This window comes from Aethalodelphis obliquidens, unplaced genomic scaffold (assembly GCF_003676395.1).
Source record: "Aethalodelphis obliquidens isolate GAN/ISIS:26980383/991018 unplaced genomic scaffold, ASM367639v1 scaffold38, whole genome shotgun sequence".
Classification (NCBI taxonomy): domain Eukaryota; kingdom Metazoa; phylum Chordata; class Mammalia; order Artiodactyla; family Delphinidae; genus Aethalodelphis; species Aethalodelphis obliquidens.
Window position 1 is genome coordinate 4843382 of NW_020837982.1, and position 14842 is coordinate 4858223.

Genomic DNA, 14842 nt, shown 5'->3' on the forward strand with positions numbered 1-14842 from the left:
CAGGGGCATTCATCTCAGGTGCAATATTTAAGGTACAAAATTTACCTTCATTCTATCTTTCCCCACTCTTTCACACTTCCAGTCTTTGCCGGCAGAGTCAACTTTTTAAAAACACCGATTTCATCGCATCTTGTCCTATGCTTAAAAAGCACAAAATAAAATCCAAACTCCTTGATTTATTGTGAAAAGTTACCTTTTTAGCCTCATCTTCTGCCACTTTCTATTATATAACTATGCTCTGCTATGAATGCTTCAAGCACTTTTTGAACTTTTATACTCCAGCGTATAATGTTCCTTCTGCCTCAAATACTCTTTCCCCCCTCCTTTACACACACACAAAGTCTTATTAGTCACTTAAAATCTAGCTTGGAAATCTATTTTTCTGTGAAATCTTCCCTGACCTCCCTGAGAAAATTAATTGCCATTCCTCTGTGTTCCTTAATATTTTGTATGTACCTCTGCTTTTTTTTTTTTATTCATTTATTTAATTTTTGGCTGCATTGGGTCTTTGCTGCTGCACGCGGGCTCTCCCCAGTTGCAGCGAGCGAGGGCCACTCCCCGTTGCAGGGAACAGGCTTCTCATTGTGGTGGCCTCTCTTGCTGCGGAGCACAGGCTCTAGGCACGTGGGCTTCAGTAGTTGTGGCACACGGGCTTCAGTAGTTGTGGCTCACGGGCTCTAGAGCGCAGGCTCAGTAGTTGTGGCGCACGGGCCCAGCCGCTCCGCGGCATGTGGGATCCTCCCGGACCAGGGCCCGAACCCGTGTCCCCTGCATCGGCAGGCGGACTCTCAACCACTGCGCCACCAGGGAAGCCCCTGTACCTCTGCTTTTGAACGTACAGATGGAATTGCATCTGTTTATCCCTTTTTCCTCTCACTAAACTAGGAACTCTACAAAAGCAGATCCTATCCATCTTTTTAACCCCAAAGTCTGCCTGCATATAGAAGGCACCCAGTAAAGGTTTACTGAGTTGAATTTATCTGGGTGCATCCAAACAAAACAAATTTTAAAAGAAATGGGGGGACTTCCCTGGTGGTCCAGTGGGTAAGACTCTGCGCTCCCAGTGCAGGGGGCCTGGGTTCGATCCCTGGTGGGGGAACTAGATCCCGCATGCCTGCTGCAACTAAGAGTCTGCGGGCTGCAATGAAGATCCCACATGCCACAGCAAAGATCCCATGTGCTGCAACTAAGACCCGGAACAGCCTAAATAAATAAATAAAAATAAGTAAATCTTAAAAGAAATGGGAGGAAGCTTAGCAATTTCCAGAGATGGACACCAGAAGCAAAAACAGCAGTCTGTGAAAATGTACAATTGGGACCTATCAAAGAAATCTATTGTGTATTATTTATTATTTATGAATTGCTTCAAAAAGGCTTTGAGGCAGGCATTTTTGTGTTGGAAGCTGTTGTCTCCAAAGGCCGTACTTTTGGTTCATTCAAGCAGAACATATGTTGATAAAAAGAAAAGTGAATACTCTAGCACATTATAAATAATACCATTTCAAATTAAGAAGTCCCTAGATTGTAACTGCCCTAGCAGCAGAGGCCATGTATATAAAATGCATTACTTTTTACATAGAACCTAGCTTAAATATACACAAAGTCTTAAATATACACAAAGTCTTACATGATTTTTGACACAACAGTGATTTTGATCATCTATGACTGAATCTATAGTCATTTGCAATTGAAGTAGGGGATGTGGTAATTATCCATTTTTATTCCTTAGCATAAATAAATAAACCAGATAAATCTCATTCCTCTCAGAACTCCCCCCTCCAAAAATACTTTTTAGCAAGGTGATTATTCTAATGTCTGTCTTTCTCACATGAATTAAATAGCAATCAAAGTTTCATTTCACCTCACTTTGTAATTTCAAAAACTAATGAGGATGATGATAATGTTTTAAAAATTCAGTTGCATTACTGTTGCTGTTTTTTTAAACACTAATGGTGATGATTACTGTGGTGACTTTTCCTGTCTCCCTGAACCCTGGCCTAGCACTAATCGAGCTTTGATCAGTAACCACAGTAATAACAGTAGTACAGTCAGAAGTTTAGCAGCTGAGAACTTATTATCATTCAGTAGAATGGTGGGATGAGGTTGGGTGGGGGGAGATTTTGATCTTCCAGAGTATTTCTGTTTGTTAATATTTTCTTTCTCTCTTTTTGTTATAAATAGTGGTCTGGTAATACTTTTCCTTACCATTTGGTGATATCTTTTAGTGCTCCAGATGAGTGAGTCGACATCTCAAGAGGAACCCAAACCTGCTCAGGTACCTGGTCTACATAGGTTTCTAACCATTTAGCCATGAGAGGATTTGAGAGTCAACATTTTTGGGAAAATGGAGATGCAATATCATATTCTGTCATTGAATTATTTCTCTTTTTAGTTGAACTTTTCTGCATGAAGTTTTGACAAAAATGGGGTCAGCTAATAGTTGAGTCACAGTGGCCTGCTTCCAGTTGCTTTGTATTCTTTATACCTAACAAGTCTAATACTGTTTGAGTTTGCTAATACAACTACTTTATGTGATTTTATTTGGTATGATGTTTACTCATTATGTGAATTTTTTTACATAAAAAGCTTGCTACACTAGAGTATAAAATGTTAGTTTTATTTCCGGCTCCTGTTGGATACCATTTACTAACACTATTTCCACTTCAGGAAAATGGAAAAGAAGACAAAGAAAGGAACCAGGAAGCAACCAAAGTAAAAGAGCCTATGAAGGTAGAGTTTTCATGAGTAATCAGATGTTAATGCTTGAGAGTAAACTGGAGAAATTAATTTTCTCACAAAGAAAAAAAAGGAAAAGATGTGGGTATTCAAAAAGATAAAATGGCAAATGGGAAAAAGCAAACCCATGTTGATCATTAAGCTGACTCATTTGAGTCAGTTGCAGAAAACTTCCATTGACAGGTAAATTATTTGTGAAGATCTATTATGAATTGTAAGTAAAGTTTACTTTCTAAAATCAGAACTGTTACCCTGAGTACAGTAACCACCAGTTTTTAGGGGAACTTCGCTATCATTCTGAAAATGTAATCTCCATGTTAATCGTTTAAGTAACTTTGTGTTTAAATAAATAGAAGACTTCAATGAGGAAAAATATTTTATAGAAAAGGGGAGGCAAGTGAAAATAGTTATATGATTCACCATTAAGTTGACTAATGTGAGTCTTAAAGTATTCTATTATCATCCTTTTAAAAGTACATCAGCATGAGTACAAAAAGCTATTTTGTCACCATTTATTCATAAAACTAACCTTTACTTTCTTTAATTAAGGTGAAAACGTTTTTCTTTCCACCACAAACGTGGAAGGTGATTCTAATAGTAAAAGAAACCAGCAGCAATTTCAAATGTCCTATTTCACTGTGTTGTGGTCTCAAATTATGTTTCTAGGAAGTATTATATAATTCAAGGATTCATGTACATCTGGAATAATATTCTTAGCATATTTACTACGTTAGCAATAGAAAGATGTGATGACATTCTGAGCCAATGAACTTTATCTTGTAAATGCAGTAAATAGACTGTGATTACTGCTTTGCTTCTAATATATAGCATTAAATCCTAGCAAAATTAGGGAGGAATGTTTGGTGATTTTTACAAGGGATTTGTGTGCATTCTTTAATTGGGAGAGTTGATGCAACTTTGATGAAAAGCATTTCACTTTTTAATTGGTGTTTCTTTTCTCCTTTCAGAGTTCACGGAGTATACCAGACAGTTTGGCATTAGGCATCTGCAGCAATGTGGCAGGAACAGCAGCAAATAAAGTCAAATCCCAAGGTAGAGAACTAGGCTTTCTCCTACACAACAGAATGCAAAACTATTACTAAATTTTAGTTGGGGATGGATTCCTCAAGATTTTGCCTTTTACAGATATAATCCCAGGGATATTTTAAATGCGGTTTGGGAAATAGTTTAAAATATATTCCCGTCATCTTCTATTGATACTTAGAGGCAAGTTTATAACCATTCATCTTGTGCTTAAAGAGAAAATTTAGCTAAGAGAGCTGACTGACACATAGCAGACAACCCATTAATACAAAAATAAAATGAAGAACCCTAGTGATTCAACCTGCCTGCTGTTTTTCTATTTCTTCTTTTTACCTCTGTACTTGACAACACATTTATTCTATTTGACTTCCAGCCCAATCCTTAACCCAAATCCCACATAATTATGCAGGTTGAAAATTTATATGATCAAAAGGCAACAAATAACTGGGCAAGACATTCATCCCTTTCACTACAGTTCTTCTAATTTTAGATACTTAGTGAAATCCTGTATGACAGAAAATTTTCACAATATTTAAAATTTAACAATTTCAACTTATATTTTAGTTAATTGAAATTCTTTTCAATTTGGTTTACAACTATTGAGTGTTTAGTATGTGCTAGGCTGAACTATAATAATAATTTTTTAAAATAAATTTATTTATTTTATTTATTTATTTTTGGCTGCATTGGGTCTTCATCGCTACGTGCGGGCTTTCTCTAGCTGCGGTGAGTGGGGGTTACTCTTCGTTGCGGCAGGCGGGCTTTTCATTGCAGTGGCTTCTCTTGTTGCTGAGCACGGGCTCTAGGCGCGCGGGCTTCAGTAGTTGTGGCACATGGGCTCAGTAGTTGTGGCTTGCAGGCTCTAGAGCGTAGGCTCAGTAGTTGTGGCGCACGGGCTTAGTTGCTCCGCTGCATGTGGGATCTTCCCGGACCAGGGCTCAAACCCATGTCCCCTGCATTGGCAGGCGGATTCTTAGCCACTGCGCCACCAGGGAAGTCCCAATAATAATTTTTAAAGCATTTTCTAAACTATAAATTGCTATATAGATGGTAGTTATAACTTGTAGTTGCTTACTTTTCTCCAAAGTGTTTTTCTGTCTTTTAAACCAATTATAAGTATTATTTACTATTCCTTCTTATTAGTAAATATATAATACATACACATTAAGAACCAAACTTTTCAGCATTTATTTTGCCTTTATTATAAACTTAGTACTGTTTTCACAGCTTCACTAACTTTTAAAAAGTTTCTTGGCAAGTCCCTCCCTACCTGCCCCCTACCACCAGTTTCTTTCTTTCTTTTTTTTTTTTTTTGCATTTGCCAACATTTTTTTTTTTTTACATCTTTCTTGGAGTATAATTGCTTTACAATGTTGTGTTAGTTTCTGCTGTATAACAAAGTGAATCAGCTATACATATGCATATATCCCCATATCCCCTCCCTCTTGAGCCTCCCTCCCACCCTCCCTATCTCACCCCTCTAGGTGGTCACAAAACACAGAGCTGATCTCCCTGTCCTATGCAGCTGCTTCCCACTAGCTATCTGTTTTACATTTGGTAGTGTATATATGTCAATGCTACTCTCTCACTTCGTCCCAGCTTCCCCTCCCCGCCCCGTGTCCTCAAGTCCATTCTCTACGTCTGCGTGTTTATTCCTGTCCTGCCACTAGGTTCATCAGAACCATTTTTTTTAGAGTCTATATATATGTGTTAGCATATGGTATTTGTTTTTCTCTTTCTGACTTACTTCACTCTGTATGACAGACTCTAGGTCCATCCACCTCACTACAAATAACTCAATTTCGTTTCTTTTTATGGCTGAGTATTCCACTGTATGTACCACCAGTTTCTTGATTTTACTTCCTCCTCACTCCCACCCTTCACCATCACCCCATAAATACACTTTGCCTTTACCATACTCACTTGAGCCAGGTTTATAAATGAACTCTTGAGTTTTAAACATGCCAAACAGAATCACGATCTAGGTAATTTGCTATAAATTTAATTAGGTGTTCACTTTAATCAGTTTATGGCCATATTTGCACCTACAAATCTTCACACATATATTCCAACATGTAATTTATTGCCTCTCTAGAAAACATATCAATCAAGAGTTTATGGTCTTTTCTGTTCTTATACTTTCAATTTGTTATCACTTTTCAATGTATGGTAGAGGGAAATGTGTTTTGTTTGTTTAAGTCTGTTCATCCCAGTTTGTGATATATACTGAAAACATTGCAGTTGCTTGTTGCGATATCAGATGCAATGCAATGTACTTATTTATTCAGTGATCAGTCACTATTAATCCTAACATTTCTAAATCTCCCTTTGTAAATACGTGTGTGTGTGTGTGTGTGTGTGTGTGTGTGTGTGTGTGTGTGTAAGAAGTGGGAAGAGGAACTGTTATTTTAGTCTCAACATGTCAAAGGATGTGTCTTTATCCTTGTTATATACTTGTCAAAATTAAAAGGATGTTATCTTGCCAGGCAGCTCCCAGAATACACTCAAATACATATCTTTGCATAGAAAATATTGTGGTTAAACGTACCATGTGGGGCTTCCCTGGTGGCGCAGTGGTTGAGAGTCCGCCTGCCGATGCAGGGGACACGGGTTCGTGCCCCGGTCCGGGAAAATCCCACATGCCATGGAGCGGCGGGATCCGTGAGCCATGGCCGCTGAGCCTGCGCGTCCGGAGCCTGTGCTCCGCAACGGGAGAGGCCACAGCAGTGAGAAGCCCGCGTACCGCAAAAAAACAAAACAAAACAAAAACGTACCATGGGAATTCCTTATTTCTTTCCCTGGTCATTGTATTTTTTAGGCTATGAGCTTAACTTGTGTTTTGAGAAATCTTATTTCTTTTTTATTAATTTGCTCAGCTTTATTCTTATTACACAGCCCTAAGTTTAAAAACGTTTTGTAGGAAAATGCCTTTTCCTATAGTTATTGAATTTTAATTACAATAGTGTTTAATAGTGCTTCTTTTCTTCCTCCTTTCGTAGTAGTTATTCTACATTATGTACAAATGGTAAGAAATTCTGGTAAGACCAAGACAGCTGAGTTTCAAACAGGACCTGTGTTTAAAGGGAACATCACACATCTGTTAAGTAGCCCTGCTGCGTCAATTTTCACCAGTTTAATCAGCAGCCAGTCCCTGTAATGTTATATGCCTTCTGTGAAGAAAGAGTCTGTTAAAGCTTATTATAATGTGGGTTATAATTCATTCCTATTTATGTCCTTAAATAGGGTTGTACTGAGGCCATGCCCAGCAGTGAGCCATGCACTAAGTGCAGGAAATGATAAAAGTCACTTATAAGATTGGACCTTTCAAAATATGAATAAGGAATTCTTTTGTGTTCCTACTTATTTAGTTGAAAGCATTTGTGCCCATATTGCCTGAATAGGACTTTGTATGTTAGAAGGTGGATTGATACAGGGGTGAAGATGTGCATATTGGGAAAGAATGTGAAAGGCTCTTAATTCCGCAAGAGTTATGGAAGACAATCCTGAAAAAGAATTTCAGTGCTTAGCATAGTGCCTGGCACTATGACATCAATAATTATTTATTGAGTGAATACGTAAATGAATCTATCTATCTGTAAAAGGTTTAGGAATGTCCAAGCATAGACCTGCTAAAAAACCCAGTACCTATTTGAAATTATATTCAATTAAACCTCTTAATTTTCCCTTGGGGCAGTGCTGTAATTTATGAATTCAGAGATCACCCAATCAAAAGACAGCTACAGATAGGCTTGTTCAGAATTCTGATTTACTGACCCTGCTATTGCTGTGCCTCCTTTTCTTTTCTTGATTTTATGGCTCTAAGACAGAAGTGTTTGACCAGAGCTGTAACCAAACACATATCTACTTCCATTCTGCATATCGGTGGGGACAATGCAAGCACGAGGATTATTGCTTAGCAACCTATAATAGCCAAGCACACTAGAGGAGCACTAGCAGGCTGCAGCAAAGATAAGACAATGCCCCAGTTCATGTGTGAGTTTACTAATGAGCCATGCAGATGGCTAGATATTAAGTTGCTATAAATCTGTAGCACTCCCCTTAAAGCAGGAGGAGGAATATCTGCCTTGGGTTATGCTAGAGAGGTTAAAAGCAAAGAGAGTACATTAGAACCTGCAGACTTTAAAAAAAAATTGGTCTCTATCACACTTATTTAAAATAGAAGTAAAAGTATTGGATATTAATGAGCATTGTGACAAAACAGAATGGAAACACTACCCGCCCACCCCCCAAAAAAAGAGGTTAACTTGTTTACAAATCCAACTGAGAGGTAACAAAGAGCATTATACTACCCTCCTCATTTCCCCCATATATGAATAAGCCAAGAGGAAATCAAAACTTGGGAGAGATATTCATAAATACTATCCAATATTGGACTTAAGACATTCTTTAAATGAAATGTTGGCTTTTCAAGTGTTTTAAAAAATAAACCACTTAATATTTTTCCTGGTTAGAAAGATGGACACTATGTAGGTAGAATTTTTTTTAATATCTTTATTAGAGTATAATTGCTTTACAATGCTGTCTCAGTTTCTGCTTTATAACAAAGTGACTCAGTTATACATATGTCCCCATATCTCTTCCCCCTTTCATCTCCCTCCCTCCCACTCTCCCTATCCCACCTCTCTAGGTGGTCACAAAGCACGGAGCTGATCTCCCTGTGCTATGTGGCTACTTCCCACCAGCTATCTGTTTTACATTTGGTAGTGTATATATGTCCATACCACTCTCTCACTTTGTCCCAGCTTAACCTTCCCCGTCCCCGTTTCCTCAAGTGCATTCTCTAGTAGGTCTGCATCTTTATTCCCATCTTGCCCCTAGGTTCTTCTGACCATTTTCTTTTTTTTTTTTTTTTTAGATTCCATATATATGTGTTAGCATATGGTATTTGTTTTTCTCTTTCTGATTTACTTCACTCTGTATGACAGTCTCTAGGTCCATCCACCTCACTACAAATAACTCAGTTTCGTTCCTTTTTATGGCTGAGTAATATTCCACTGTATATATGTGCCACATCTTCTTTATCCATTCATCTGTTGATGGACACTTAGGTTGCTTCCATCTCCTGGCTATTGTAAATAGAGCTGCAATGAACATTGTGGTACATGACTCTTTTTGAATTATGGTTTCCTCAGGGTATATGCCCAGTAGTGGGAGTGCTGGATCATATGGTAGTTCTATTTTTAGTTTGTTAAGGAACCTCCATACTGTTCTCCATAGTGGCTGTATCAATTTACATTCCCACCAACAGTGCAAGAGTGTTCCCTTTTCTCCACACCCTCTCCAGCATTTATTGTTTGTAGATTTTTTGATGATGGCCATACTGACCAGTGTGAGATGATATTTCATTGTAGTTTTGATTTGCATTTCTCTAATGATTAATGATGTTGAACGTTCTTTCATGTGTTTGTTGGCAATCTGTATATCTTCTTTGGAGAAATGTCTATTTAGGTCTTCTGCCCATTTTTGTATTGGGTTGTTTGTTTTTTTGATATTGAGCTTCATGAGTTACTTGTATGTTTTGGAGATTAATCCTTTGTCAGTTGCTTCATTTGCAAATATTTCCTCCCATTCTGAGGGTTGTCTTTTTGTCTTGTTTATGGTTTCCTTTGCTGTGCAAAAGCTTTTACCTTTCATTAGGTCCCATTTGTTTATTTTTGTTTTTATTTCCATTTCTCTAGGAGGTGGGTCAAAAGGATCTTGCTGTGATTTATGTCATAGAGTGTTCTGCCTATGTTTTCCTCTAAGAGTTTGATGGTGTCTGGCCTTACATTTAGGTCTTTAATCCATTTTGAGTTTATTTTTGTGTAGGGTGTTAGGGAGTGTTCTAATTTCATTCTTTTACATGTAGCTGTCCAGTTTTCCCAGCACCACTTATTGAAGAGGCTGTCTTTTCTCCACTGTATATTCTTGCCTCCTTTATCAAAGATAAGGTGACCATATGTGCGTGGGTTTATCTCTGGGCTTTCTATCCTGTTCCATTGATCTATATTTCTGTTTTTGTGCCAGTACCATATCGTCTTGATTACTGTAGCTTTGTAGTATAGTGTGAAGTCAGGGAGCGTGATTCCTCCAGCTCCGTTTTTCTTTCTCAAGATTACCTTGGCTATTCGGGGTCTTTTGTGTTTCCATACAAATTGTGAAATTTTTTGTTCTAGTTCTGTGAAAAATGTCAGTGGTAGTTTGATAGAGATTGCATTGAATCTGTAGATTGCTTTGGGTAGTAGAGTCATTTTCACAATGTTGATTCTTCCAATCCAAGAACATGGTATATCTCTCCATCTATTTGTATCATCTTTAATTTCTTTCATCAGTGTCTTATAATTTTCTTCATACAGGTCTTTTGTCTCCTTAGGTAGGTTTATTCCTAGATATTTTATTCTTTTTGTTGCAATGGTAAATGGGAGTGTTTTCTTAATTTCACTTTCAGACTTTTCATCTTTAGTGAATAGGAATGCAAGACATTTCTGTGCATTAATTTTGTATCCTGCTACTTTACCAAATTCATTGATTAGCTCTAGTAGTTTTCTGGTAGCATCTTTAGGATTCTCTATGTATAGTATCGTGTCATGTGCAAACAGTGACAGCTTTACTTCTTCTTTTCCAGTTTGGATTCCTTTTATTTCTTTTTCTTCTCTGATTGCTGTGGCTAAAACTTCCAAAACTATGTTGAATAAGGGTGGTGAGAGTGGGCAACCTTGTCTTGTTTCTGATCTTAGTGGAAATGGTTTCAGTTTTTCACCATTGAGGATGATGTTGGCTGTGGGTTTGTCCTATATGGCCTTTGTGAGGAAAGTTCCGTCTATGCCTACTTTCTGGAGGGATTTTATCATAAATGGGTGTTGAATTTTGTCAAAAGCTTTCTCTGCATCTATTGAGATGATCATATGGTTTTTCTCCTTCAATCTGTTAATATGGTGTATCATGTTGATTGATTTGCGTATATTGAAGAATTCTTGCATTCCTGGGATAAACCCCACTTGATCATAATGTATGATCCTTTTAATGTGCTGTTGGATTCTGTTTGGTAGTATTTTGTTGAGGATTTTTGCATCTATGTTCATCAGTGATATTGGCCTGTGGTTTTCTTTCTTTGTGACATCTTTGTCTGGTTTTGGTATCAGGGTGATAGTGGCCTCGTAGAATGAGTTTGGGAGTGTTCCTCCCTCTGCTATATTTTGGAAGAGTTTGAGAAGGATGGGTGTTAACTCTTCTCTAAATGTTTGATAGAATTCACCTGTGAAGCCATCTGGTCCTGGGCTTTTGTTTGTTGGAAGATTTTTGATCACAGTTTCAATTTCAGTACTTGTGATTGGTCTGTTCATAGTTTCTATTTCTTCCTGGTTCAGTCTCGGAAGGTTGTGCATTTCTAAGAATTTGTCTATTTCTTCCAGGTTGTGCATTTTATTGGCATAGAGTTGCTTGTAGTAATCTCTCATGATCCTTTGTATTTCTGCAGTGTCAGTTGTTACTTCTTTTTTATTTCTAATTCTACTGATTTGAGTCTTGTCCCTTTTTTTCTTGATAAGTCTGGCTAATGGTTTATCAATTTTGTTTATCTTCTCAAAGAACCAGCTTTTAGTTTTATTGATCTTTGCTATCGTTTCCTTCATTTCTTTTTCATTTATTTCTGATCTAATCTTTATGATTTCTTTCCTTCTGCTAACTTTGGGGGTTTTTTTTGTTCTTCTTTCTCTAATTGCTTTAGATGTAAGGTTAGGTTGTTTATTTGAGATGTTTCTTAAGTTTCTTATTTGTTTCTTAAGGTAAGCTTGTATAAAACTTCCCTCTTAGAACTGCTTTTGCTGCATCCCATAGGTTTTGGGTCATTGTGTTTTCATTGTCATTTGTTTCTAGATATTTTTTGATTTCCTCTTTGATTTCTTCAGTGATCTCTTGGTTATTAAGTAGTGTGTTGTTTAGCCTCCATGTGTTTGTATTTCTTACAGATTTTTTCCTGTAATTGATATCTAGTCTCATAGAGTTGTGGTTGGAAAAGATACTTGATACAATTTCAATTTTCTTAAATTTACCAAGGCTTGCTTTGTGACCCAAGATATGATCTATCCTGGAGAATGTTCCATGAGCACTTGAGAAGAATGTGTATTCTGCTGTTTTTGGATGGAATATCCTATAAATATCAATTAAGTCCATCTTGTTTAATGTATCATTTAAAGCTTGTGTTTCCTTATTTACTTTCATTTTGGATGATCTGTCCATTGGTGAAAGTGGGGTGTTAAAGTCCCCTACTATAATTGTATTACTGTTGATTTCTCCTTTTATGGCTGTTAGTATTTGCCTTATGTATTGAGGTGCTCCTATGTTGGGTGCATAAATATGTACAATTGTTATATCTTCTTCTTGGATTGATCCCTTGATCATGGTGTAGTGTCCTTCTTTGTCTCTTGTAATAGTCTTTGTTTTAAAGTCTATTTTGTCTGATATGAGAATTGCTACGCGTGCTTTCTTTTGATTTCCATTTGCATGGAATATCTTTTTTCATCCCCTCACTTTCAGTCTGTATGTGTCCCTAGGTCTGAAGTGGGTCTCTTGTAGACAGCATATATACGGGTCTTGTTTTTGTATCCATTCAGCCAGTCTATGTCTTTTGGAGGGAGCATTTAATCCATTTACATTTAAGGTAATTATCGATATGTATGTTCCTATTACCATTTTCTTAATTGTTTTGGGATTATTACTGTAGGTCTTTTCCTTCTCTTGTGTTTCCTGCCTAGAGAACTTCCTTTAGCATTTGTTGTAAAGCTGGTTTGATGGTGCTGAATTCTCTTAGCTTTTGCTTGTCTGTAAAAGCTTTTAATTTCTCCATCAAATCTGAATGAGATCCTTGCTGGGTAGAGTAATCTTGGTTGTAGGTTTTTCTCTTTCATCGCTTTAAATATGTCCTGTCACTCCCTTCTGGCTTGCAGAGTTTCTGCTGAAAGATCAGCTGTTAACCTCATGGGGATTCCCTTATGTGTTACTTGTTGTTTTTCCCTTGCTGCTTTTAATATTGTTCTTTGTATTTAATTTTTGATAGTTTGATTAATATGTGTCTTGGCGTGTTTCTCCTTGGATTTATCCTGTATGCTCTCTGTGCTTCCTGGACTTAACTATTTCCTTTCCCATATTAGGGAAGTTTTCAACTATAATCTCTTCAAATATTTTCTCAGTCCCTTTCTTTTTCCCTTATTCTTCTGGGACCCCTATAATGCGAATGTTGGTGCGTTTAATGTTGTCCCAGAGGTCTCTGAGACTGTCCTCAGTTCTTTTCATTCTTTCTCCTTTATTCTGCTCTGCAATAGTTATTTCCACTATTTTATCTTCCAGGTCACTTATCCGTTCTTCTGCCTCAGTTATTCTGCTATTGATCCCTTCTAGAGAATTTTTAATTTCATTTATTGTGTTGTTCATCTCTGTTTACAGTTTGCTCTTTAGTTCTTCTAGGTCTTTGTTAAACGTTTCTTGTATTTTCTCCATTCTATTTCCAAGATTTTGGATCATCTTTACTATCATTATTCTGAATTCTTTTTCAGGTAAACTGCCTATTTCCTCTCCATTTGTTAGGTCTGGTGGGTTTTTGCTTTCCTCCTTCATCCGCTGTGTGTTTCTCTGTCTTCTCATTTTGCTTATCTTACTGTGTTTGGGGTCTCCTTTTTGCAGGCTGCAGGTTCGGAGTTTCCATTGTTTTTGGTGTCTGTCCCCAGTGGCTAAGGTTGGTTCAGTGGGTTGTGTAGGCTTCCTGGTGGAGGGGACTAGTGCCTGTGTTCTGGTGGATGAGACTGGATCTTGTCTTTCTGGTGGGCAGGTCCACATCTGTTGGTGTGTTTTGGGGTGTCTGTGGCCTTATTATGATTTTAGGCAGCCTTTCTGCTAATGGGTGGGGTTGTGTTCCTGTCTTGCTAGTTGTTTGGCATAGGGTGTCCTGCACTGTAGCTTGCTGGTCGTTGAGTGGAGCTGGGTCTTGGCGTTGAGATGGAGATCTCTGGGAGATTTTCGCCATTTTATATTACGTGGAGCTGGGAGGTCTCTTGTGGACCAGTGTCCTGAACTTGGCTCTCCCACCTCAGTAGCACAGCCCTGACGCCTGGCTGGAGCACCAAGAGCCTGTCCTCCACACGGCTCAGAATAAAAGAGAGAAAAAAAAAAGAAAGAAAGAAGAAGATAAAATAAAATAAAGTTATTAAAATAAAAATTTAAAAATAATTATTAAGAAAAAAATTTTTAAGTAAAAACAAAAAACGGACAGACAGAACCCTAGGACAAATGGTAAAAGCAAAGCTATACAGACAAAATCACACACAGAAGCATACTCATACACACTCACAAAAAGCGAAAAAGGGGAAATATATATATATATATCATTGCTCCCAAAGTCCACCTCCTCAATTTGGGATGATTCCTTGTCTATTCAGGTACTCCACAGATGCAGGGTACATCAAGTTGATTGTGGAGATTTAATCCGCTGCTCCTGAGGCTGTTGGGAGAGATTTCCCTTTCTCTTCTTTGTTTGCACAGCTCCCGGGGTTCAGCTTTGGATTTGGACCCACCTCTGTGTGTAGGTCGCCTGAGACCGTCTGTTCCCGCTCAGACAGGAAGGGGTTAAAGGTGCAGCTGCTTCGGGGACTCTGGCTCACTCAGGCTGGGGGGAGGGAGGGGTGCAGATGCGGGGCCAGCCTACGGCGGCAGAGGCCGACGTGACGTTGCACCAGCCTGAGGCGCACTGTGCGTTCTCCCGGGGAAGTTGTCCCTGGATCAAGGGACCCTGGCAGTGGCGGGCTGCACAGGCTTTCAGGAGGGACGGTGTGGATAGTGACCTGTGCTTGCACACAGGCTTCTTGGTGTCTGCAGTAGCAGCCTTAGCGTCCCATGCCCGTCTCTGGGGTCCGCGCTGATAGCCGCGGCTCGCGCCCGTCTCTGGAGCTCTTTTAAGCGGCGCTCTTAATCCCCTCTCCTCGTGCACCAGGAAACAAAGAGGCAATAAAAAGTCTCTTGTCTCTTCTGCAGCTCCAGACTTTTTCCCGGACTCCCTCCCGGCTAGCTGTGG

General features: G+C 38.5%; 1 protein-coding gene across 1 annotated transcript in view; it reads left to right on the plus strand.

Annotated features, from left to right (window-relative positions):
• EFCAB5 (EF-hand calcium binding domain 5) overlaps positions 1-14842 on the plus strand; it is a 117338-nt gene that overhangs the window by 16589 nt on the left and 85907 nt on the right. Inside the window, exons 2-4 of the mRNA XM_027130495.1 lie at positions 2226-2275; positions 2668-2730; positions 3705-3789. Of these exons, the coding sequence (XP_026986296.1) occupies positions 2234-2275; positions 2668-2730; positions 3705-3789 (190 nt within the window). The 5' untranslated portion in view covers positions 2226-2233. The remainder of the gene's footprint in view (positions 1-2225; positions 2276-2667; positions 2731-3704; positions 3790-14842) is intronic.